The 23,618-nt window shown below is 41.7% G+C and overlaps 1 protein-coding gene across 7 annotated transcripts in view; it reads left to right on the forward strand.

Moving 5' to 3' along the window:
* The window catches only part of WDPCP (WD repeat containing planar cell polarity effector), a 230,839-nt gene that overhangs the window by 201,427 nt on the left and 5,794 nt on the right, over positions 1–23,618 (forward strand). For all 7 annotated transcript variants that reach the window (XM_030557924.1, XM_030557925.1, XM_030557923.1 and 4 more), the window contains 3 exons: positions 8,799–8,946; positions 21,169–21,269; positions 23,246–23,283. In XM_030557924.1, coding sequence (XP_030413784.1) covers positions 8,799–8,946; positions 21,169–21,269; positions 23,246–23,283 — 287 coding nt within the window. The remainder of the gene's footprint in view (positions 1–8,798; positions 8,947–21,168; positions 21,270–23,245; positions 23,284–23,618) is intronic.

Here is a 23,618-nt window from a genome sequence, read left to right on the forward strand (position 1 = left end):
TACCATGCAGCGCACACAAAGACGAAGTCAAATGGCTTATCTTGCACTTATCAACTAGTTTATTTTTCATGCCCCAAAAAAATAAAGCTGGATTTTTACAAGAGCAGCTGCTACTTTGTAAATATTTTAATGGCTTCTGTTAAGTAGATCTGTCAATTTTGCAAACAATATTAAAATAAGATTTTCATTCTGCCATGTGATTGCATGTCTTGAGATGTATTTTAACCCTGAAAGTCCTGTGGAGGAGACTTGAGAATGGATTTTTTTTTTTATTCGCAGGCACAGAGCCCACAGCAAATAGGTGCATTTAATGCATAATTTCACTACCAGGGAAGGAGTGTGAGTTCCATCACTATTGCATGAAGTCTTCTCAGAATGCCTTTCTGGCTAGATAATATGAAAACCTGTCAAGGGGCTAATACAGAACTAACTTTGGCTCTTCCAGCCAGGTGCTACATGTTACAATCACAGCTGCCAGCAAATTTTAGGAGGAGGGCATAATCATACATATGGATCCCTTGAGCACACTGCTTTAATCTAAGAGTATGTTATCATCATATAATATTATCCTAACTGTTATCTAGACAAATGTGATCTTCGGCCATTTAGCAAGATATAAGTTAACATCACAGCATTTAAAAATGCTTTAAAAATCCTTTAAAAATGAAATCTTTCACACTCTCAAAGAGAAGAGGCAAAGCCGGAAACTGATTTCTGCATTCTTTTAAATGTTGTGCAAATTCAAATTCAAATCCCCAGATCTGAACTCAGCAAACTGCAGAGTCCAAAATCCAAACCTGGAACAGGCCTATTTTTGTGGTTCTGCAATAACCAAGACTACACATTATCTTGAAAAGTTGTCATCATCAAGGGCTGAAATCTTATGTGAACACCTTGTGAGCCTTCCAGTACCACCAGACCAAGTCCTGATTTAGCCCTGAACCCTACCCTAAACCTAATCCAGATATGAACCAGCCCATCTCTACTGTATTAGTGTCATTTTGACCAGAGCTCAGTTCTTTAAATTAGATGTAGGGAAAAGTAATTTTTTAAGAATGTCTAATGCTTCAGTATATTAAAAGTAAATCTGTGCCCACAGGAAACAGGAATCCAAGGATCCATAGTGAAGGTTTATATTTCTTCATTCCAAAGATCTTATAGCAATTGATCCTCATGGTTTTGAGCTGCTATTCACCTTCTCCTGAATATATCCTGTCATACTGTAGCACTAGAACCTCTTATCAGGAAGAGCATTGGAATGGTATGCACCATCATGTTTCCTCCTGCTCCATTGCCTCCAAAATATACAAAGGTCATTCTTCCTTCTTTCACTCCACCTATAGTAGAAGAAGCCACTAGTACCTCTGGTGAGCCTTTGGGGCCATCGTCATGTCATGGTGTTTTTGTTTCCTTAAGGAATTCCCTCACTGTCCTAAAAGTAAAAAAAGATGTAGGGATCAACTTGTGTGTGGCCTGATAAAATAATATCTACCCGTTACGTGTGAATGGACTTTGGTGGGTATTTTTAACTTTTTTTTAATGAATTTAGTGATCATGAAAAGTGCCAGAATGCCAGTATTTATCCACAGAAAAGAGAGAACATGTACAAGCTTTCCCTTGCTCCCTGTTAGTATTTCTCAAGCGTGTTCTGAAGGGACCACCTTTAGAGATAAGAAACATAGCATAGACCCATTCAAGTCTTTGGCCTCTGCTCTATACTACCAGCAAGGATACAACTTAGCGCAACATGTGATGCTGGTTTTGTGATTATGGTAATGATACTGTGGCCTTTCATCGCTAGGAACTAGACTGAAACTATTACTTCATTTCACAGTAAGCACTGAATAACCATCAGATATAATTAACTTCTGGACACAGAGCCTGGCTTGAATTTAAGTTGTTACATAGATGTGAAAGTGCCAAAACTCATTAGCATTCCTAAGGGCAAACCAGTTCCCCAGAACTTATAGGACCAAATTCAGAGGGGTTGTGTAAATTGGTAGATGATAGATTCCCTTACTCTCAGTTAGAGTCCATTAGACGTAGTCACACCCATTTAATGATCTGTGAACTGATATAATTAAGGGCTTGCCTACAACTCTACAAAAATATCCAGGTTAGCAGACTTGGTTACAGCACCACTGTCTCCTGACCTAGTCACAACACATTTTAATTTGCATGAGACCTACCTGTGTTGTAACCAGACACATCCCAGGCTTCAGCCCACTTATGCCTCCTTGTTACAGCACGGTTCAATCCCCTGCATAGGACAAATGTTAACTATGTTGAAACAATGTAAAGGATCAACTGAGAAGTTGTGGGGTTCACCCAGGCCAGTAAGGGGCTTTGGTCACAGTCTGCTTTGTAACACTGGATGTCTTGTGGCTGTGCAGCTTTGGACCAAAGCTGCGACTCCCCAACAGCCTTCCAGCAGCCCACAAACCTTACCCTGGCTTTGCCCAGCCAAATTACTCCATGCAGGCTGACCTTGGTACCCTTCCAGGCCTGAATTCATCCCGAAATCATCCTATTGAAGGGACCAGTCCCTCTCACTGGACCCTCCCAGAGAAATGTTCAGTTTGCTGCCTTTACGGAGGCAGAAAAACACTGTAACCTGTTAGCTGTCTGGAAGCACACTTTTCTGGACATACCCAGCCCTGATGAGCTGTAATGACAGCAAAACAAGTTTACCACCAAAAGAATGTGGATTAAGTGATACCAAGAAAAAGATAAATGGTCGGGATGGTTACAAGCAAATACAAGTGAAAACACGTATCTAAAAGTCTAAAAACTTCATCTAGCAAGAGACAGTCTTTGTTCAAGATGGTTTCGCTCACCCCCAGTCTCCTTTCCAGCCTTTTTTTGGCTGGTCTGGGCAGGCTTCATTTCACAGATCAGCTGGCTTGGTTTCTTTGTCTCCTAAAGTGAAGGATAAGACTTGAGTGTCTCTCTGTCCCTTATATTCCCAAAGGGATGTCTGTCTTACAAGTTAGGAACATCTCCTGGGAATTCAGTCTTCTGTCTCTCTGGAGTGCAGGAACCATGTTAATGCTCTGTCTCTTCAGCTCAGGATCAGGATAACCCCCACAAGTTCAGCTCAATGACTTTGTTTACTGCTGATGCATAAGCTGAGGTTAAACCCACATTCCTTTGTGTAGGCCAGATCTGTTTATTGCCTTTACCTAGACTAGGCTGTCTGGTCTTAAACCTGTTCTAGTAACATCATACAGAGGGAATTCATAGCTTTACATACTGTATAACATTACCATCTATATCAGGGGTAGGCAACCTACGGCACGGGTGCCAAAGGCGGCACACAAGCTGATTTTCAGTGGCATTCACACTGCCCAGGTCCTGGCCACTGGTCTGGGGGGCTCTGCATTTTAATTTAATTTTAAATGAAGCTTCTTAAACATTCTGAAACCTTATTTACTTTCCATACAACAATAGTTTAGTTATATATTATAGAGTTCTAGAAAGAGACCTTCTAAAAAGGTTTAAAATGTAGTATTGGCACGCAAAACCTTAAATTAAAGTGAATAAATGGAAGACTCGGCACACCACTTCTGAAAGGTTGCTGACCCCGGATCTATATTATACAACACTACTAATAACTCTCATGTTAGTAGCTTTCATATACTTCACATATCATACATTGTACAAATATTATTGCAGTAATGTGTAGGCTGTGAATACAGGGGTGCCCAGGATCACAGTCTTCCTGTTAATTACTTTTGTAGCGATACACGTCTTTTCTGGTGTACCTCTATGTGAGTTAAACCAATTGCAACTCCCTTAGCATCTAAGACATGGTTACTTGATGAATATGCCCACAATGGAATGAAATCCCAGGGTTCATAGATTCATAGATTCTAGGGTCAGAAGGGACCAATGTGATCATCTAGTCCGACCCCCTGCACAAAGCAGGCCACTGAACCCTACCAGTCCACTTCTATAGCAAACCCCTAACCTATGCCTGAGTTATTGAAGTCTTCAAATTGTGGTTTGAAGACCTCAAGCTGCAGAGAATCCACCAGCAAGTGACCCATGCCCCACGCTGCAGGGGAAGGTGAAAAACCTCCAGGGCCTCTGCCAGTCTGCCCTGGAGGAAAATTCCCTCCCGACACCAAATATGGCTAAACCCTGAGCATGTGGGCAAGACTCACCAGCCAGCACTCAGAAAAGAATTCTCTGCAGTAACTCAGATCCCATCCCATCCAACATCCCATCACCAACCACTGGGCATACTTATCTGGCGACAATCAAAGATCAGTTGCCAAAATTAGGCTCTCCCATCATACCATCCCTTCCATAAACTTATCAAGCTTAATCTTAAAGCCAGATATGTCTTTTGCTCCCACTACTCCCCTTGGAAGGCTGTTCCAGAACTTCACTCCTCTAATGGTTAGAAACCTTCATCTAATTTCAAGTCTAAACGTCCTAGTGTCCAGTTTATACCCATTCGTTCTTGTATCTACATTGGTACTAAGCTTAAATAATTCCTCTCCCTCCCTAATATTAATCCCTCTGATATATTTATAAAGAGCAAGCATATCCCCCCTCAGCCTTCTTTTGGCCAGACTAAACAAGCCAAGCTCTTTGAGTCTCCTTTCATATGACAGGTTTTCCATTCCTCGGCTCATCCTATTAGCCCGTCTCTGAACCTGTTCCAGTTTGGATTCATCCTTCTTAAACATGGGAGACCAGAACTGCACACAGTATTCCAGGTGGGGTCTCACCAGCACCTTATATAATGGTACTAACACCTCCTTATCTTTGCTGGAAATACCTCGCCTGATGCATCCTAAAACCACATTAGCTTTTTTCACGGCCATATCACATTGGTGGCTCATAGTCATCCTGTGATCTACCAATACCCCAAGGTCCTTTTCCTCCTCTGTTGCTTCCAACTGATGCATCCCCAATCTATATCTAAAGTTCTTATTATTAATCCTTAAGTGCATGACCTTGCACTTTTCACTATTAAATTTCATCCTATTACTATTACTCCAGTTTACAAAGTCGTCCAGATCTTCCTGTATGATATCCCGGTCCTTCTCCGTGTTAGCAATACCCCCCAGCTTTGTGTCATCCGCAAACTTTATTAGCACATTCCCGCTTTTTGAGCCAAGGTCGGTAATAAAAAGGTTAAATAAGATTGGTCCCAGAACCAGTCCTTGAGGAACTCCACTAGTAACCTCCTTCCAGCCTGACAGTTCACCCTTCAGTATGACCCGTTGTAGTCTCCCCTTTAACCAGTTCCTTATCCACCTTTCAATTCTCATATTGATCCCCATCTTTTCCAATTTGACTAATAATTCCGCATGTGGAACCGTGTCAAATGCCTTACTGAAATCGAGGTAAATTAGGTCTACCGCATTTCCTTTGTCTAAATAGTCTGTCACCTTCTCAAAGAAGGAGATCAGGTTGGTTTGGCACGATCTACCTTTAGTAAAACCATGTTGTACTTTGTCCCAATTACCGTTGACCTCAATGTCCTTAACTACTTTCTCCTTCAAAATTTTTTCCAAGACCTTACATACTACAGATGTCAAACTAACAGGCCTATAGTTACTCAGATCACTCTTTCTCCCTTTCTTAAAGATAGGAACTATGTTAGCAATTCTCCAATCGTACTGTACAACCCCTGAGTTTACTGATTCATTAAAAATTCTCGCTAACGGGCTTGCAATTTCATGTGCCAGTTCCTTTAATATTATCGGATGAAGATTGTCCGGGCCCTCCGATTTTGTCCCATTAAGCTGTTCAAGTATGGCTTCTACCTCAGATGTGGTAATATCCACCTCCATATCCTCATTCCCATTTGTCATCCTTCCATTCCATTAGTAGAACTCAAGTTAGCACACCCTGAGTGTGTTAACCTGGGCTTGAGCATCTACACTCATTTGTAACCCCAGGTTAGGAATTATTGAACCCTGGGTCCCAAACTGGTGCTCCAGCATCTACACTGAACTGTGCGGGCTGGAGTCCAACCACCCTATCCCAGAGTTCCTAGCAGCCTCCCAAAATGGCTGCTCTAGCCCTTTGTTCATGGTGGGAAAACTGGACTGTCCTCCAAACTTGACTGTCCAGAGGACAAAGAAAGTCAGCTTGAGAGATTGTGGAATACTTTTGGCAGACTGCCAAGGCAAAGTCAAAAGGGGCTGCATCAATGGTGCAAAGCAATAGGGCTTTAACGCCACGACCCGCCTTGGTTCAGGTCTTGCGACCCTGGGTCCAAGCCCTTGGTTAGCATGATTTGTGTGTAGATGGAAGGGGGTTAGGCTTAATCCGAGTATGAATCCTGAGCTTACATTGCAGAGTAGTCATACCTTTGGAGTCTGGGCCTAATTCGGACGTGATATGCATAAGGAGGCAGGGAAAGTTACGTATTGGTAAGTGAGTGTGACTCTAAGGACTTGTCCACACTTAAAACACTATGGAAGTGCAGCTTCACCTCAGCAGCACTTCAGTGTAGACACTACCTATGCCAATAGATGGGGTTCTTCCATCAGTGTAAGTACTCCTCCTCCCCAAGAGGCAGGAGCTAGGTTGATGGAAGAATTCGCCCATCAACCTAACACTGTCTACACTGGGGGTTAGGACGGTGTAGGTACATCTCAGGGAAGTGGATTTTTCATAGCTGTACCAATGTAAAATTCTAGTGTAGACCAGACCTCTGGAAGGCTAAGTAGGTGTGACTTATGTATTGCAGCTTGGCATAATAGGAAAGTATAAATTAAACCAATTTAGACAAGTCTCTTAATTTTTTATATTGTGAGAACTGGAATGATGGTAGCTCATCTCTGCTTCAGAGCTGAAAAACAGAATCTCTTCCAGGCCAAATCCATTGAAAATGGATAGCACAGTGCTTTGAAAACAGTTTTGAGAAACACAGTTCATTACCAAAGGGTCTTACAGCTTAGTCCACTGAAATTAGGGTGGCTTCCAAGACCTGCCTAAGCAAAATTCTTAAGCAAAGTTCTATTATTGCATGTTTATGCCACTACCTGGAGCTCTCTGCAGTCCCTTTTTTAGTTAAGAGAAAGAGAGGGGCTGAGAAATGAAGTTAAGTGGTTACTACTTATTAGTTTTGCCAAATGGGGCTCTCTGGAGACAGATTTAGGCAGAAGAAATTCTAGTTTACTTACCAGGAATTTGAATTTTCCAGATATTCCAGATATAGTATGTTGCCTCCATAGAAACACGCTCACTCTCCCGCTTTCACTGCTTCTCTTTGGAATTTTTATCCCAGACAGATGGACAGAAACTTAGAGTGGGATCAATGTCTCTTCTTTAATAGAGGAACTGTTGTGCGCATGCATCGAGGCATGTGGCCCCTTGCTAAGCTAATTCCGTTTAATGGTTCCCTGCCTGCATGATGCGTGAAGGCAGTGCAGCCAGAGCATTCTAGCTATGGGCACTGTAAATAAGCTAGTTTACTCTTGTTCATCTCGTTCATGACATTTTCATCTCACACATGAACAGCATGAAAAGTAATAAATCTTGGGGAGTTAGTCCTTTAGAAACTGAAGGATCAGAAACCCAAGTGACTTTGCCATCCTAAGCTGGTGAGCACTTCTGGGTCTCTGGCCAAAATGTAAAATACAACAGTGAGGTAACGTTTGCAGTAGCTTTATGTTCTTCCCACTGCCCGTGGTGTTACCATGGGTATTGTGCAGATTAGGTAATACAGGATTCAGGGAGGTAGAGAACAAGGGGGAAAAACAGGATTTAAAGGGAAAAAAAGCAAAAGGTTTTATGATTTTGAGAAAAACCTTTTAAAGTCTTTATCTGTAACAGGATGTTTCCTTAATCCATACTCTGCTAGCCTAGGGTTTGATTATGCCTTTTTTTTTTTTAAAGGGTCACACCTACAGTATGCAATTTTTCTACATCTTTTAGATGGTTTGGGTACTTTTCAAACAATTAAGGCTTTTGATATCCTAAAAGATGGTAAAATCCGTCTATTTAAAGGGTCCTAAAGTCTGGGTTGTCTCTCTTGCAAACTGAAATTAAACGAAACAAAAATAGTAGGGAAAATATTTCATGACTTTGTTTGAATCACTTTTAAAGATGTAGAGGGAAAGATTATGCAGTTCAGAAATGCTGATCAGTGTAGCTGTAGTGAAATGCTCACATGGAACACAATCTATGCCAGCCCCTTAGACCGTTGATTTTTCACAGATAATTTAGAATGGACCATGTCTCTTTACTCAAAACTCTTCCTCTGTAAACTCTTAGGGAGTTCCTGATACCAGGTAGTTAGAGACTAGAAAATGTTTTCCAGAGAACAATTAAGGGTGAAAATCACACAAATATGCAGTTTATCATGACTCAGACAAGTATAACTATCTGGATAGGCATATTATCTCGACGTCAGAGAGGTTGCTGAGAGCATCCTGGGGCTGAATGAAAACTATCGGCATAAATAATGGCTGTATGCCAGCAGTTCTCAACATGCTGCCCACGGGCCCTTACAGCCCAATCAGCAGAGAGCTGTGGCCCATGTGACATCCTCAGAGCCATACAGGTAGTATTGGATGTGGCCCACATCATGCATTGTGGGACATATATGCAGCCCACACTGGTAAATAGTTTGAGAACCACTGCTGTATACTCTCCCCTATGCATTTCAAATCAAAATGATAAAGAGGGAACATTTTGTCTCCTGTGTTATGTGAAAGTTTTGGAAGAATCCTAATTGTTTATTATGAGAGCAAATTGAGGATAATCAGCTGTGTTTTGTTCTTTGTGATAAATCAAGTCTAATATCACAACTTGATTATTTTCAACAGCTCTTTTGGGGCATTTAGACAGAGAGGATTCTTCAGATGAAGCTGTTGTCGCCCTATCTCTAACATCCCAAGAGGAACAGACATTTCAGGATGCCCTCCCCACCTCTGGCTCAAACTTCAGACACACAGCACAGAGCAGTTCTAACAGGTAAGATTTGCTGAGTGGATGTGGTAACAGTATAACAATAAGGCATTTTAGCTTTTACAGCTTGCGCTGTAATTCCTATGCTTGTAAAATTTGCAGATGGTACCAACGTGAAAGGAGTTGCAAGCAGTTTGGAGGAGAGTATTATAATTCAAAATGATCTTGATACATTGGCAAATTGGTCTGAAATCAACAAGATAGAATTCAGTACAGACGTGTGCAAAGTACTACATTAAGGAAGGGGAAAATGAAATGCAAAATTGACAGCACTGCAGAAAAGAATCTGGGGGTTATAGTGGGTCACAAATTGAATATGAGTCAACAGGGCGATGCACTTGCGACAACGGCTAATTTTCTGGGGTGTGTTAACAGAAGAGTTTTATGTAAGACCTGTACGGTAATTGTTCTGCTCTGTTTGGCACTGATGAGGCCTCAGCTGGAGTAGTGTCCAGTTCTGGGTGCCACACTGTAGGAAAGATGTGGAAAAATTGGCGAGATTCCAGAGGAGAGCAATAAAAAAGGTTTAGAAAACCTGACAGAAGAAAGGTTTAAAAAAAAAAACTGGGCATGTTTAGTCTTGAGAAAAGACGATTGAGGGGGGACTTGATGGTCTTCAAATATGTTAAGGGCTGTAATAAAGAGGACTAATCCGTTGTTCTCCATGTCCATGGAATGTAGGCCAAGAAGTAATGGGCTTAATCTGCAGCAACAGACATTTGAGTTAGATATTAGGGAAAACTTTCTAACTGTAAGGGTCATTAAGCACTGGACTAGGCTTCCAAGGGAGGTTGTGGAGTCCCCATCATTGGAGATTTTTAAGAACAGGTGAAATAAACACCTGTCAGGGATGGTCTATGGTATGCTTGGTCCTGTCTCAGCACAGGGGCAGATGGACTAAATGGCCTGTCAAGGTCCCTTCCAACCCTACATTTCTATGATTTCTGATACAGTCGAGGAAAACTCCCCTTTCCACAACACTGAATGACAAGATGCTGAGCAGGGGGAGAGGAGAAAGCAGGTAATTGACTGATATATATTTAATGCTGGTCTTCTCACATCCTGGGATTTTTAGATTATGTTGACGGCTCTTTTGGCTTTCAGAAGAGCTCTAAGCATTTTCCTAGAAAACATTATCCTAAAAAGGATATTATATTGCTCAGTGGCCTGGCCTTTGTTCCCAGCAATTGTAAAAATTCAAGAGGAGGAAAGATAACAATAAAATACCAGCATTTCTATGAAACCTTAATTTAGCCTCTTAAATCTATATTGAGATCCTGAGGTAAAAGTGCTAGCACTGGCTACTGAAGTCAGTGACTTCTGCATCTCTGAACATTAGGCCACTTTTACTTAGGTCCCCAAGACCTTGGTCTTGAAAAGTTTTGCACAGGGAGGAGTCCCACTGCAGATGCGGGACAGCTCTTAGGCCCTGATCCTAAAGCACTTAAGCAATGCTTATGTGCCATTGGCTTCAAGACAAACACATCCCTAAGTGCTTTGCTGAACGGGGATGCTGTCCTGAATCAGTAATATGTAATACTTCATACACTGTAAGTCTTTGCAGAATCTGAGCCTAAATATAGCTTTAGCTGCCACATTAAGCACCCATGTTTAGATGCTAGTAGAGGAACATCTTAGGACAGTAGCAGCAGCTATTGGATGTTTTGATATATTAAATAAAGATGCAGAGGTGCTGAGAGGGTGCAGAGGCAGTACCAAGAATACATGCGTTTTTGGAGTACTGAGCATTCATAACAAAATATTTAAATACCTATTTTTGTTTGCAAACGTGCAACTTCCCTGGCCTGAAGTGCACAAAAGACAGAAGGACTGACAGCAACAAGACGTTGAGCAGAAGCCAAGGTGTGAAAAAGAGTTGTAAAACGTGCACACGACCCTAACACAAAGTTCTCTGAGCCCATCACTAGACTGCGGGTCTAGGGCTGCCTGAGCTGGCAGTCCGTAGGATCTCCCTGTAAGAGCTCTTCTTGCTATTGCATCAAAGAATGGATGCTGTGCAGGGGAATCTCATCTCAATGGAGGGGAAAACTGAATAGCTCACCCCTAGAATGGCAGACTGGCAGGGCTGCCCAGAGGATTATGGGGGCCTGGGGCAAAGCGGGGGAGCTGCTGTGCTTGTACTCACCCAGCAGCGGTCCAGGTCTTCGGCAGCATTTCAGCGGTGGGGGGCCCTTCAGTCGTTCCACATCTTCAGCGGCACTGAAGGGCACCCCGCTGCCGAAGTGCTGGCTGAAGAACCGGACCGCCACTGGGCCAGGTCTCGTGGGGCCCCTGGGGGGCCTGGAGCAAATTTCCTCACTTCCTCCCCAACCCCCGCAGCCCTGCAGACTGGACAGATGCCTGTATAGGTTGAAACTGAAACATTGAGAAGTTGGATACCCGACCCATTTAAAGAACCTGTGCTTTGAATGATGGCTGCTAGCAAAAGCATGAAACCTTTGTTTTTTATAGGATTTTTTTTTCTTACAGCACTATTGGACATCAATACAAAAGAAAACAGCTGTCGGATCCCTGACATAAAAAAGATTTGGTCATCTAGATATGTGCATTAATTTCACCAAGGACTGCACATTTATATTGTCCTCTTCCTTGTCATTTCTTTCCCCTACACCTCCTTGAGTTGTCACTTCCTTCTGTTATTCGTTTTCTAACTTACCTAACATTGTAAGTCCTTTGGGATAGGGGATCTTTCTTTTATTTGTTGTACAGAACATGTTGCATATACGGAACTAGTAAAGTAAAGAATAACAACAAGAACAGAGGTACCATGATAGTTAAGTGATGGATTTACAAGCATGAAGGAAAGTACTAAGTATAGTAAGAAATAAAAATGGGCAACTATTCTAGGGGAAATGTAATTTTTATTTTCTCAGATGCATTCTTGATGCCTTCAATTCTATTCCTGGTAAAGCTCACGGTAAATTACAAAAACAATTCCTATATTTTTCGGAACACAGTTGTTGCTTCACATTACATTAAAAATGCCCAGTTAGGAAAATCATTTGTCAGATTCTTAAATGGAAGCTCGCATTTTCTAAACCTTGTCTACGAACTGAATTTTGGAATAAGATCACATTAGTACTTCACAGTATGCTGATTTTATTTTTACCCTCCTGTGTGGTAGAATTTTTCTGGTAATTTCTTACTAGTTAAATAATACTGTACTTACATGCTGGTAAATTGTCCTAACTGTGTGTATGTAATTGCTCCAAACATGCCAGAGATTTTCAAAGCCATCTAAAGAATTTGGATACAACCTGTACCTCCAACATTTAGCATGAGATTGTTGTCTGTCAGTATTTGGGAGGGGTACACTGCTGTATTTACATAATACAGCAATTTAAACAACAGTCCAGAATGGGGACCAATGCAACGTGCCTCTAATCCAGAAGTATAAATGTGCTATCCTTCCTTCAGCTCACCGTTTTCCTTATGAAAAATACGACACCTGATAGTTATATGGCAGCCCTGCATCTAGCTTTGTTGGTCTTCCCGTGTCAGCTAATCCGGAGTTCAGCTTCACTTGTGCTTCTTGGCTTGCTGACTTGCCCAGTTTAACACAGGCGAGCCCAGGTGGGTCACCACAAGTTGCTGATCCTCACTAGAGGCTCTTTGCAATCACTGAAGCTGCATAAACTGCTCTGCCTTCCTGAGGCTTTTCATTACCTCCGGCCAAGCTGGTGAATATAAAGGAAACTTCTGACCCTCACTAACCGCTCCTTGAAACTGCTAAAACCCTCTGGATGCAGTTGACCCTAAGCAAGCGGATCCACTGCCCTGAAGTTTTTTGATTGCTTCCTGCTGAGCTACCAAATATAAAGAAAGTTTCTGACCCTCACTATTGGCTCTTTGGAACTGCTGAAACTACATGAACCCAGTCAACCCTAATCTGAGTTTAAAAGAAACTCCTGCAACATCTCTCATCTATTGGCTCAAAGAGTAATTGACGCCTGCTAGAGACCATGTGATTCCAGGAAACTTTCCTAGTTCAAGTCTGTTAAAAAATTACAAGCGAACAAGATACAAGGGCTCAGAGATGATTTACTTGCCTTTTCACAAGATTTTTACAGAGGAAAGGAGGTCTGCAAAAGACACAAGCCTAGGAATCGGGATGTTTTAAGTTCTGTTCCCACTCTGCCACAGTCTCTGTGACACTTAGTCTCTTGGGCCAAGGTTTTCAAGAGTCACTAGTGATTTTTGTGAGCCTAACTTGAACCAACTTTAAAGGGCCTGGTTTTCAGAAGGTGGCTACATGCTCAGCACTTCCTGAACACACTGTACATCTTCTCCAGTTGGTCTTCCAAAAATCAGTAGTTACTTTAAAAACTCACTGTTTGTACCTCAGTTTTCTCATCTCTAGAAGAGGATTGTGCTTGCCTTCCTCACTAGGAAGTTAAGTTTAATGAAGTTGTGTTTGTAAAATACATTGAGCTCCTCAGATGGGAGGCACTATTTGACTGCAAAGCGTTGTTATCATTCTAACCGATTTCCCATATCTGACATTTCTGCTGTCCACTTCAGCTCAGCCTCCAGCCACAGTTACAAAGGAACAGACATGAAACGTTCTCCCTCTTCCACTGGCCCAAAGCTGTTATAAGCTTGATCACTTTTGTTTAGCTATTGACTGTCTCTACTTCTCCTGCTGTTTAAAGCTAGTCTTTCCGCGCTTATGTATTCCACTCACCAAGGAGGTAAAGTTAGACTTTGCTGTTTCATTGCCTGTTTACTTCTAGATTCTTTCCCTCAAGAAAAAAATAATAATCAACCTTATCACAGTTTTACTGCCTTTCCCTGACTCCAAACCTGGTGCAAAGTGGGATTTGCCATCTTTGTGAGGTCTCTTAAACTATACCAGGCACATTACTGTAAGTAGCTCGTTCATTTCTTACCTTCTAAACATCATTCATATGTTGGTATTGCTCAGTACCACAGTGGATAGGAATAGTCTCCCCTATGGGTGATTCATCTCTGCAGCAGTCCTATAGAAGTCTTCACTGGATCACAAGACAATCTGTCCAAATGTGGATGGACACGTCAACATTGTGTTCAGTATCAATCTTATGATTATGGACTAGATGCTGCAAGCCTTACTTAGACAAGGTCTAATGACACACAATCAACAGCACTACTCATATCGGGTCCATTTTACTCACATGAATAAGGCTTGTGCATGATTGGACCCTTCGATTATAAGGTCTTTGGGGCAGGGACTGTCTTCTTTAATCTCTCCAAGACACCATGCAAAGTACAACAATTAATGGCGACTGCTCCATTTCTTCATTCCTGATGTTTTTGAGTCGTTTAACTTGGGTTTACATTTGACGCCAGTTTTCTGTTAAAGCTGCTCACTTCCTAAAACATTGAACAGTTTCCTGTGTATCTGCATTGCTAACTAACCCATCACACAGCTTGGTAGAGTGTCTAGATACTACTGTATCTCACTTGAATTGCTAGAAAGTTATTTAAATCCCTGCACAGTTCCAAGGCAATGGCCTTAGTTCTTGGATTTAATTTTATGATAGCTCCTTTCCTTTATAGGGCCATTTAGCTGAATCTCAGGAATGACCAAATGTTTTAAAGTCCCATTAGTCTTTGCCCAGAAAATAACTATTTAACGCCTTAATATAGCAGCAGTACTAGCATTCTTCAGGAAGCATAACAAATTATGCATATGTTTAAATGGAGTCCAGTTTTTTTTCTTTCAGTTTTATGCTTAACAATTCACTTTTATTTAATCTTCTCAGTATCAAGATCCTCCTTAAGGCCTTTTCCCCAGTCAGGAATTCCAGAGTCAGATCATGCTGTTAGCATCTCTCACTACTGCATTGTGTCTCTAAAAGTTATCTTTCTGCTTTACATTTGCCTTTGTTGACCGAGTTTCATCACTGTAAAAAAATATAAGGTGTAGAAGCATTTGACTGTGTGACTTGTTTGGATTTCATAAAATCAATATCACAAGCTCAGTGGAATCCCCCTGGTTTTCTAACATGAGCATGGACACTGCTGTCTGATGAATAGGTCTCTTTCTGACCAAGTATATGCTTGAGCTCTCTCCCACTTCTGGGTACTCTAAGCCGGGCCTGGTCCATATCCCACTGAAGTCAGTAAAAAGACTTGCATATACTTTAATGGGATTTCAGTCAGGCCCTAAAAGCACAGCAAGTTCATATCAGTAAACCAGGGGGAATGTAAATGGAACATTAGCCCTCAAATAATTAGTTGGGTTTTTGGTTTTTTAACAAAAAAACTAGGCCCTTCGACTAATAGGGCAAAAAACGTCATTGAATGACAATAGAGGATCAAGCAAAGGATCAGGAAAACATTGAGCATCTATAGGACAGACCACTAAGTTCACTCTTTTTCTGGCGGGGGCCTGACTGTAGATCCAAGGTGAACTCTCTCCTTGGATTTGGAGTCAAAGCAGAGAACCCACCATGGGTTAGAGTCACTTCCCAACCAGAAAAAATGAGTCCAGTTAGTAACTCAAATCTAAGTTAGGGAAAGAGCAGTATAGTGGACTGAAATTGATGGTATTGTCCTAATAATATCCAGGCTGATCCTGGAGTCCTCACTCACACAAGTAACCCCGGATCACCAAGTGGCTCCTGCTACTCATCTGAATGAAGGTTCCAGGATGATGCCCCAAACACTTTCTGCGTTTGTGTTCAGGCCTACTCACCCTATCCTAAGGGAAACTGAACAACTCAGGCCATTGGCCAATGTGGAGTTTATTCTGTGAATGCTAGAAGGGGGATTGTACTAGTTCTAATTAGAGTTGTTGGTATTTTGTTTGTTGTGGATGCTGTTGTGGGGGGTTGGTTGGTTGTTTGACCATTTTACAATCACCCATTTTTTCCTAGATGTCACATATTTTGTAGCCAAACTATTCTCTCTTTTTTGGCGTGTGTGCGCGTGTGTGTATACACATGTGAAATGGTTTGTTATCAGAATTACTCTGCAGATGCATATAAATAATGAAAACATTTCTGAAAGGCACTAACCTTCTTGTCCGTAGGAGCAGGATAAGTCATGGAGAGGATCAAATAAGTTAACACTATGTAAAAGAAAAATATTGACTTCTGCAGGCCAGCATATTTCTGGCTCAATCAGCTGGTGAGCTATAGAGACAATTTCCATGGTCTTGCACACCGGGTAAAGTCTGCATCCTCCTCCATTCTTGTGGACTGTTTTTTTTTTCCCCCCTGTATATATGAGGTTACAAAAAAAATTGTTCAAACTGTTCCTGTTTTCTAATAAGCTGCATATTGTTTTAATGCCAGTGGATTTTTAAGGCATAATGCAAAAAGTGTGTACTGTATATGTTACTTTATCAAAGGTTTTCTAAATGTTACTTATGTGCTTTAAAATGTACATATTTCTACTATTCCATCAGATTTTATATTAAGTACAGAAACAAGTGTTTAACTAAGTTGAGTTTGTAACACCCAATCAAAGTCCAGGGAATATTAAGCTATGGCTGCACTACCTTCTCTTTAATATTAGGCGGGGTGGGTGGAAGGTGATTCTTGGTGTGTTTGTTTGTTTGGGGGCGGGGGGTGAGCGAAGGTCAGAACTTCGTTGATTCCTTTGAAATACCTGGCTGTTGTCAGTGTGACATTCAAAGGAACAATATTATTTAAACATGATTCCCCACACCCTCACTCCTTGAATAGAATATTGTCTTTTGTAGTTAAAGAAACAAAAATGAAAATGCATCACTTTTGCAGCATTTCTGCTTTTTCTCCTTACACTGCTAATAGCCTTTTTCGAAAGGCCTGTTTAACAATGAAGCAGCCAGTTTGCAAATAATATTAAGAGGAGGTTGTAACCATGCCTTTGTGGGTCACAGCTAGGGTGACCAGACAGCAAGTGTGAAAAATCGAGATGGGAGTGGGGGCTAATAGGATCCCATATTAAAAAAAAGCCCCAAATATCGGGACTGTCCCTATAAAATCAGGACCTCTGGGCACCCTAGTCACAGCTGAGAATGCCAAACTCAAGACTAACTGCTGAGAAATAGGGCAGATACACCCCAAGACTGGTGGCTAATCCCCCATAGGATATACCAAACCAGCATCAAAAGTAAACTTCTGTTTCACCACATTGGCTAACAAGATGTCATAAAAGCAATTTCCTTGGGCATTCCAGTCCTTGTATTACCACTGAAAACACTGGATGTAAAGATGAGTGGTTCTTTACAACCAGTCTCCTTAATTAAAAAGGTTCTTCTGATCCCAAAGGACTGGCCACACACCCAGGTCAATATATAACTTAGATTTTACCGCAAAATCATGCTGATGCCAATCCTTTAATATCTAAAATCTAAAGGTTTAATCATAAAAAGAAAGAAAGGTTAGAGTTAAAATTGGTTAAAGGAATCAGATACTTATAGTAATTGCAAAGTTCTTGGTTCAGGCTTGTAGCAGTGATGGAATTAACTGCTGCTTGATAAGTCTCTGGTTGCTTCCAAATCATTGGTTAGAATGCTCCCATTAATGTAAGTCCAGATGCTTGGACAAGAAAGAGGCTGGAGCAGGATAGAGGCAGAAATGGAGGGGTTTCCAGGGTCTTTTATCTCTTCTGCATGTGGAAGGGCACCCACTGTTTCAAAACAAAGCCCTCACACAGCTAGTGGAGAATCACAGGTGACCAAATAGTGTTTGGAGTCACATGTTCATGCCCCATTTCGCTCAGTCATTGCAGGAAGCCATTACCTATATTCCAGACAGCACGTTTATAGGACAGTCCACTCGGTGTAGACGGGCGTCTCCCATGGTCAATTGTGAGTTAAGAGTCCTTTTGATGGGCTACTCAATTAGAATAATATCAGAGGGGTAGCTGTGTTTGCCACTTTTACAGAATCAGACTAAGAGTTCTGTGGCACTTTATAGACTAACAAACATATTGGAGCATGAGCTTTCGTGGGTGAATACCCACTTCATCAGGTGCATGTAGTGCCACAAAAACTCATGCTCCAATACATTTGTTAGTCTACAAGGCGCCACAGAACTCTTTGCCGCTCAATTAGAATAGTCCCTCCAAGATGTGCTGGCTAACTACCTCATGTGCATTACTCCAGGAGCAAACATTTGAAATCCAGGTATAGAGTCAATATTCATAACTTCAAATACAAAAATGATACATGCGTACAAATAGCATCATCCTAACCAGCAAATCATAACCTTTTCATAGACATTTTACATGCCACATTTTATATAAGATTTGTTACAAATAGATAAAAGTGGTTGCAACAATGCTGTATATGATCATATTTTAACCAGATAACATCACAGAGGTGAGAAGAGTACTATAAATATATATGTCCAAACAACATTATACACAACATACTATAACTTCATAAATAATCATAGTGCTTTACCTATATAGTATTTGTATACTTGAAGTTTGTTGTTCTAAACTAAGCTTTTTTGAAGGCTACTGAGAAGATGCAGCATGGTGTACTAGACTGATCATCAGACTAGCAACCAGGAACTCCTAAATTCTAATCCTGCCTCTGTCACTATAGACCTCATCCTCTGAATATTCAAAAAACTCCACTGAAGTCAGTGGGAGTTTCTGATGCACCAAAAATGCTGGATAGGGTAAATATATGTGACCTTGGGCAGATCAGTTTTTGTGTCTGTAAAATTGAGGTAATAATAGTCATTTACTTCAAGAAATGTTGGTGGATTAATTAATGTGTGCAAAGCTCTTTGAAGATATACAATCAACTCTTAGTACTAGTGATTTATTTGTTGCAAAGGAAATACACTCTTTGTTATTATGCTGTTATGTTATTTTGATTCTAATCAGGGGCGGCTCCAGGCACCAGCACGCCAAGCGTGTGCCTGGGGCGGCAAGCCAGTGGGGGCACTCTGCCTGTCACCACGAGGGCAGTAGGCAGGTTGCCTTCGGCAGCATGCCTGCGGAGGGTCCGCTGGTCCTGCAGCTTCGGCGGACCTCCCACAGGCATGCTGCCGAAGCCACGGGACCAGGGACCTCCTGCAAGCAAGTCGCCAAAGGCAGCCTGCCTGCCGTGCTTGGGGCGGCAAAATACCTAGAGCCGTCCCTGATTCTAATCAAAGTGCCTCTAGATTAAATGAGATTGTTCAAGCAATTTTTCTGAAAAAAATAACTTGGCTTTGTCACAAAAGTTATACATGTAATTAATGGAAAGTGTCTGGGTTTGCAAAACAAGGAGAATAAGCAAAGTGTCTGGCAACAGGTTCCCTACAAACATTTTATAATGTATAGTTTGGGGAATGCTGAGCCAAAACAAACTGTCGTTGCCGACAGTAAAACCTGACATTTACTTTACATTGATCCAACTTGGCCGAGCCCAGGCTGACCTTGTTTACTCATCTCAGAGTCTTCTAATTCGTATTAACTTGGCATTGAAAGGGAACATGTGGCATATGTGCAGAAGACCCATTTTCTGCATCTTTAGACTGAGATAAATGTAGTACATTGAGTACTGCTAGTACACTGAGCTCTTAGGTAGATTTATATGTATTAGATAGAACTGGTTAAGTTCCTTTTATCCCCACTGGGCTTTTTATATTTGTTGACCATAAAACTAGCAGCTCAGTAGAAGCAACATCTTCTTCTAAGCCTTTGGATATATATAAAATCCTCCCAGCACTGGCCAATTTTCAAGACACATCCAAAGAGGATGGACAGTTTTAAGCTCTTTTAAAACATAAAAATAGAGGGTTTACTGCAATTTGGCAGCCAAAAAAGCAGTTTACAGGTCTCCACAGAATCCATGGCTATGTGTAAGAAAGCTATGGAAAAGATAATGGGGTCAGAGAGCAAAAGAATCTCTCCATTTTGTAACCAACCTAATCTGGTCTCCAATGAAGTTCCTTAGTTTCTTTTGCTGAGCCAATAAAGCTTAGTGTGATGTAGCAGTTGAATTATTGTGGCTTTAATATGGCTTGGGGAAAGCTGATGAGCAAGGTTGCTTTATGGATTCACAGCTGCTTGCATAACCTTCACTGTACTGAGAGTAGGAAGACAAAGACACAGGGAAAGTCTGAGCTCTTTCTTTAATTATTTACATTGTTGTCAGTAATAAAGGGCTGGAATCTATTCTTTGTATTATCAAAGCCAAATGCGATTGTGTGCTGTAGCTGTTAATAAATTCGTGTGCAATAGGAAAGCAGTCACATTTTCATTCTCACGATTTACTTCTGTCCAAAATTAAAAGAAGCACTTGCTAATCTACTCACAGACTTTCAAAAAAAGGCATGTGGTGTCATTGTACCTTTGCAAATGGTAGTACAATAGAGTAGATGTTACCATATCCGGAGAATAACTGGTAGGTGGGAAATCCACCAGAATGAAGAAGTGACAGAAACCCACTAGTCCTGCTTAATAATTTTTCCAATTTTTATATTCTGCTCCCCTCTTCCTGCAGGCAAAACTCCTATTGACTTCACTGGGTGTTTTGCCAGCATGAGGACTGCAAGATCAGATCCTGCTAGGAATGCTGATCCCAAATAAGTTAATGTATCTACTAAAATCTAATAGTCTGATTCCACTGCCTGGGGAGGCAGATTGCCTACATATGCTGTTGAATAACAGAAGATTGAGGATGAATGAACAACAGGAGGATAAATGAAGAAATCAAGACTACCAAAATAAAACAAATAACTTACACGTACATTCCACAACGTCATGCTGGTGGGTTTTTTGTTTGAGGAGAAGGAACAGCACAGAGTAAAAGCTCACAACTTCTATCTTAGCAGTCTAGGGATTTTTGGTTTGGGGGCTTTTTTAAGTGTGAGAATAATTAGATGATGGAGTTCTGGACATCACATCCTGCTTTCTTGGCATCCTGGTATCTGACTGACTGCTGTTCCTTAGAAGTATTTCAATGTGAAACATTCCTCTTGTCTGTTAGAACAATCTGAAGATCTGTTGGGGGCAACCTATTTAACAAAACCCTTAATCGCTTGAAAGACAAGAACCTTACACCGCATCTTTGACTGACAGCACAGCTATAGAAGGATTGCACAGGCAAGAGAGTTTTCATAGTAAAATTCAGTCAACAAACAGTAGCTTCTGATAAAAAAAAGAGCTGGAGTTTGAAAACAGTGAATTACAGGCTGCCATGCGCTTTTAAAGAGGTAAACAAACAAAATGGCTTTACTGTCTATTATATGACTCTCTGCCACACCTCTCCCCCCCCCTTTTTTTTTAAAGTTCTGCTACACGTAGACAAAGAGACAACAGAGAGAGTGCGCCTGAAATAGGAAGCAATGCTGCTTCTGTAATGGAAAAACCCTTGTCCTGGAATCCAGCAGGTAAGAATTAACAAGTTACTTTCAAATAAGCACATCGGAAAAAAGTTGTACATAGTGTAAATTGATAGCCTGGAAAAATTTGAGCTCAGAAAGAAAGTGAGCTAGTGCTGAAAATTCATTGCTGCTTAACTGTGTGACAGCCAAACAAGGAGGAAGCAGGATCCAGCCATGAAAGCACAGTCTACAAAGCAAGGAAATTGGACTCTATTCCTGAGGCTACCACTGACTCTTGTGATCGTGGCAAAAATCACTTAACCTGTGACTCAGTTTCCCCATCATTGTAAAACTATTTATTGCTCATAGATGAAAGGTGCTATGTATGTGCAAAGGATTGCTGTTATTATTAGCAGCATTGTTTTATGTTTTAGTATATAAGAGCCAGAGTCAGGAGCAGCGCCAGGGTTTCTGGTGCCCTAGGCAGGATTCAGGGGGTGGCATTTTGTGCGCTCCCCACAGGGCGCACGGGAGCTTCCGGTTCCACCCCCATCGCGCCGTCAAAGAAGGACCCTCCGCCGAAATGCCACAGGCGACAGTGGCAGTCATTGAGCTGCTCAATTGCCTGCCACTGTTTTCCGCAGCACTTCGGCAGAAGGTCCTTCTTCGGCAGCGCGATGGGAGTAGAACCGAAAGCTCCCGTGCGCACCGTGAGGAGCGCACAAAATGCCACCTCCTGAATCCTGGCGCCCTAGGCGACCGCCTAGGGTCGCCTAATGGAAGCACTGGCCCTGGCCAAAGTCTCAACAGGTGTAAACCAGTGTAGCTCCATTGAAGTCAATAGTTTGTAAAACAACAAGCAACACTATTTTGGCAGGGATGTTTGTAGAGTGAACAGATGAGGTCATTTTGTTTGTCAAGTATTTTATACATTTGTCAGATACATATAAATAATATATAAAATAAATATATATATATGCACACACACACATATGTATGTGTGTATATAAATATAATAAATTAATAAATGTGTGTACACACACACACCCCTCTACCCCGAAATAACGCGACCAGATATAACACAAATTCAGATATAACGCGGTAAAGCAGCACTTGGGGGTGGGGAGGGGCTGCACACTCCAGCAGATCAAAGCAAGTTCAATATAATGCAGTTTCACCTAACACGGTAAGATTTTTTGGCTCCCAAGGACAGCGTTCTATTGGGGTAGAGGTGTACACACACACACACACACACACACACACACACTCTCTCTCTCTCTCTCTCTCTCTAAAGAGCAATGGCAGAATATTTCAATGCGGGGGAAGCCATGGCAGGAGCACCTGTATTCCGTAGGGCAGGTTTGCACTTAAAATGCTGCAGCAGCCCCACTGTAACGCTTCAGCGAAGATGCTGCTATTCCGACAGGAGAGCTTCGTAGTTCATCCACATCCCCAAGCGGCCGTAGCTATGTCGATGGGAGAAGCCCTCCTGTTGAGATAGCACTGTCAGTCCTGGGGGTTAGGATGGTATAACTGCGTCACTCAGGGGTGTGGGGCTTTCACACCCCTGAGCAAAGTAGTTATACCAACGTAGGTTTATAGTTTAGGCCTGGCCCCAGTCACCAAGCCAGGTGTACTGATATACTTAAGGATATTTGTAAATCAGGTAAGGATGTTCACCCTTTGCCATGTTCAAGTATCACACCACATTTTCAAAGAGGTCAACATGAAAGAGTTGTGCTACCAGAGCTGCCATTAGCATATCCTACACCCGCTCAGTTACAGATGGTCACGCATGTATTATACCTGGGTTGTTGTCCCTGACGTCAGATCTGCCACGCTGTCTTTGTCAAAATGCATTTTGCTATGGTTTGGAAGGGCTTGGGGAGTGAGAGAGAGGATCACATGTGCACATACATATCTAGGTAATATGGTAAATGCTTTAATTCATCCATCGTGTGATAGGATACAGCTGCTTAATATCCTATCCAGAGGCTGAAAAGATAACGGCAGCATATTAACCTTGCTTGTTTGTTTTCCAGCAAGTTCGGGGAATTTTGGGAACGTTCACACAGAACAGGTAACACTATTTTTTTCTGTCCATTCTACTCTATTTCACCCCTTGGTACAAATAACATCTTTCATTCAAAGGCAGGTCTCCGGTCAGTGCAAGTTCCACATCCATAGGGCTTGTGAAATAGAGCCAGACCTTCATGGTTTGAATCCAGCCCAGATCACCAGCGATCAAAATTTGTTGATGTCTGATCTTGATTTGGTGGAGAATTGAGTCATTAGTCTTAGTCCACATCCATCTCACAGAAACAGCCACCACGTTTCCAACTAATTGCCACCTTTGCTTTAAGTTTCAGCAGAGAGACCAAGAGTTAAAGAGGCACAAAGACTTAATTTGCCCTT

Source organism: Gopherus evgoodei, chromosome 3, assembly GCF_007399415.2.
Source record: "Gopherus evgoodei ecotype Sinaloan lineage chromosome 3, rGopEvg1_v1.p, whole genome shotgun sequence".
NCBI lineage: Eukaryota > Metazoa > Chordata > Testudines > Testudinidae > Gopherus > Gopherus evgoodei.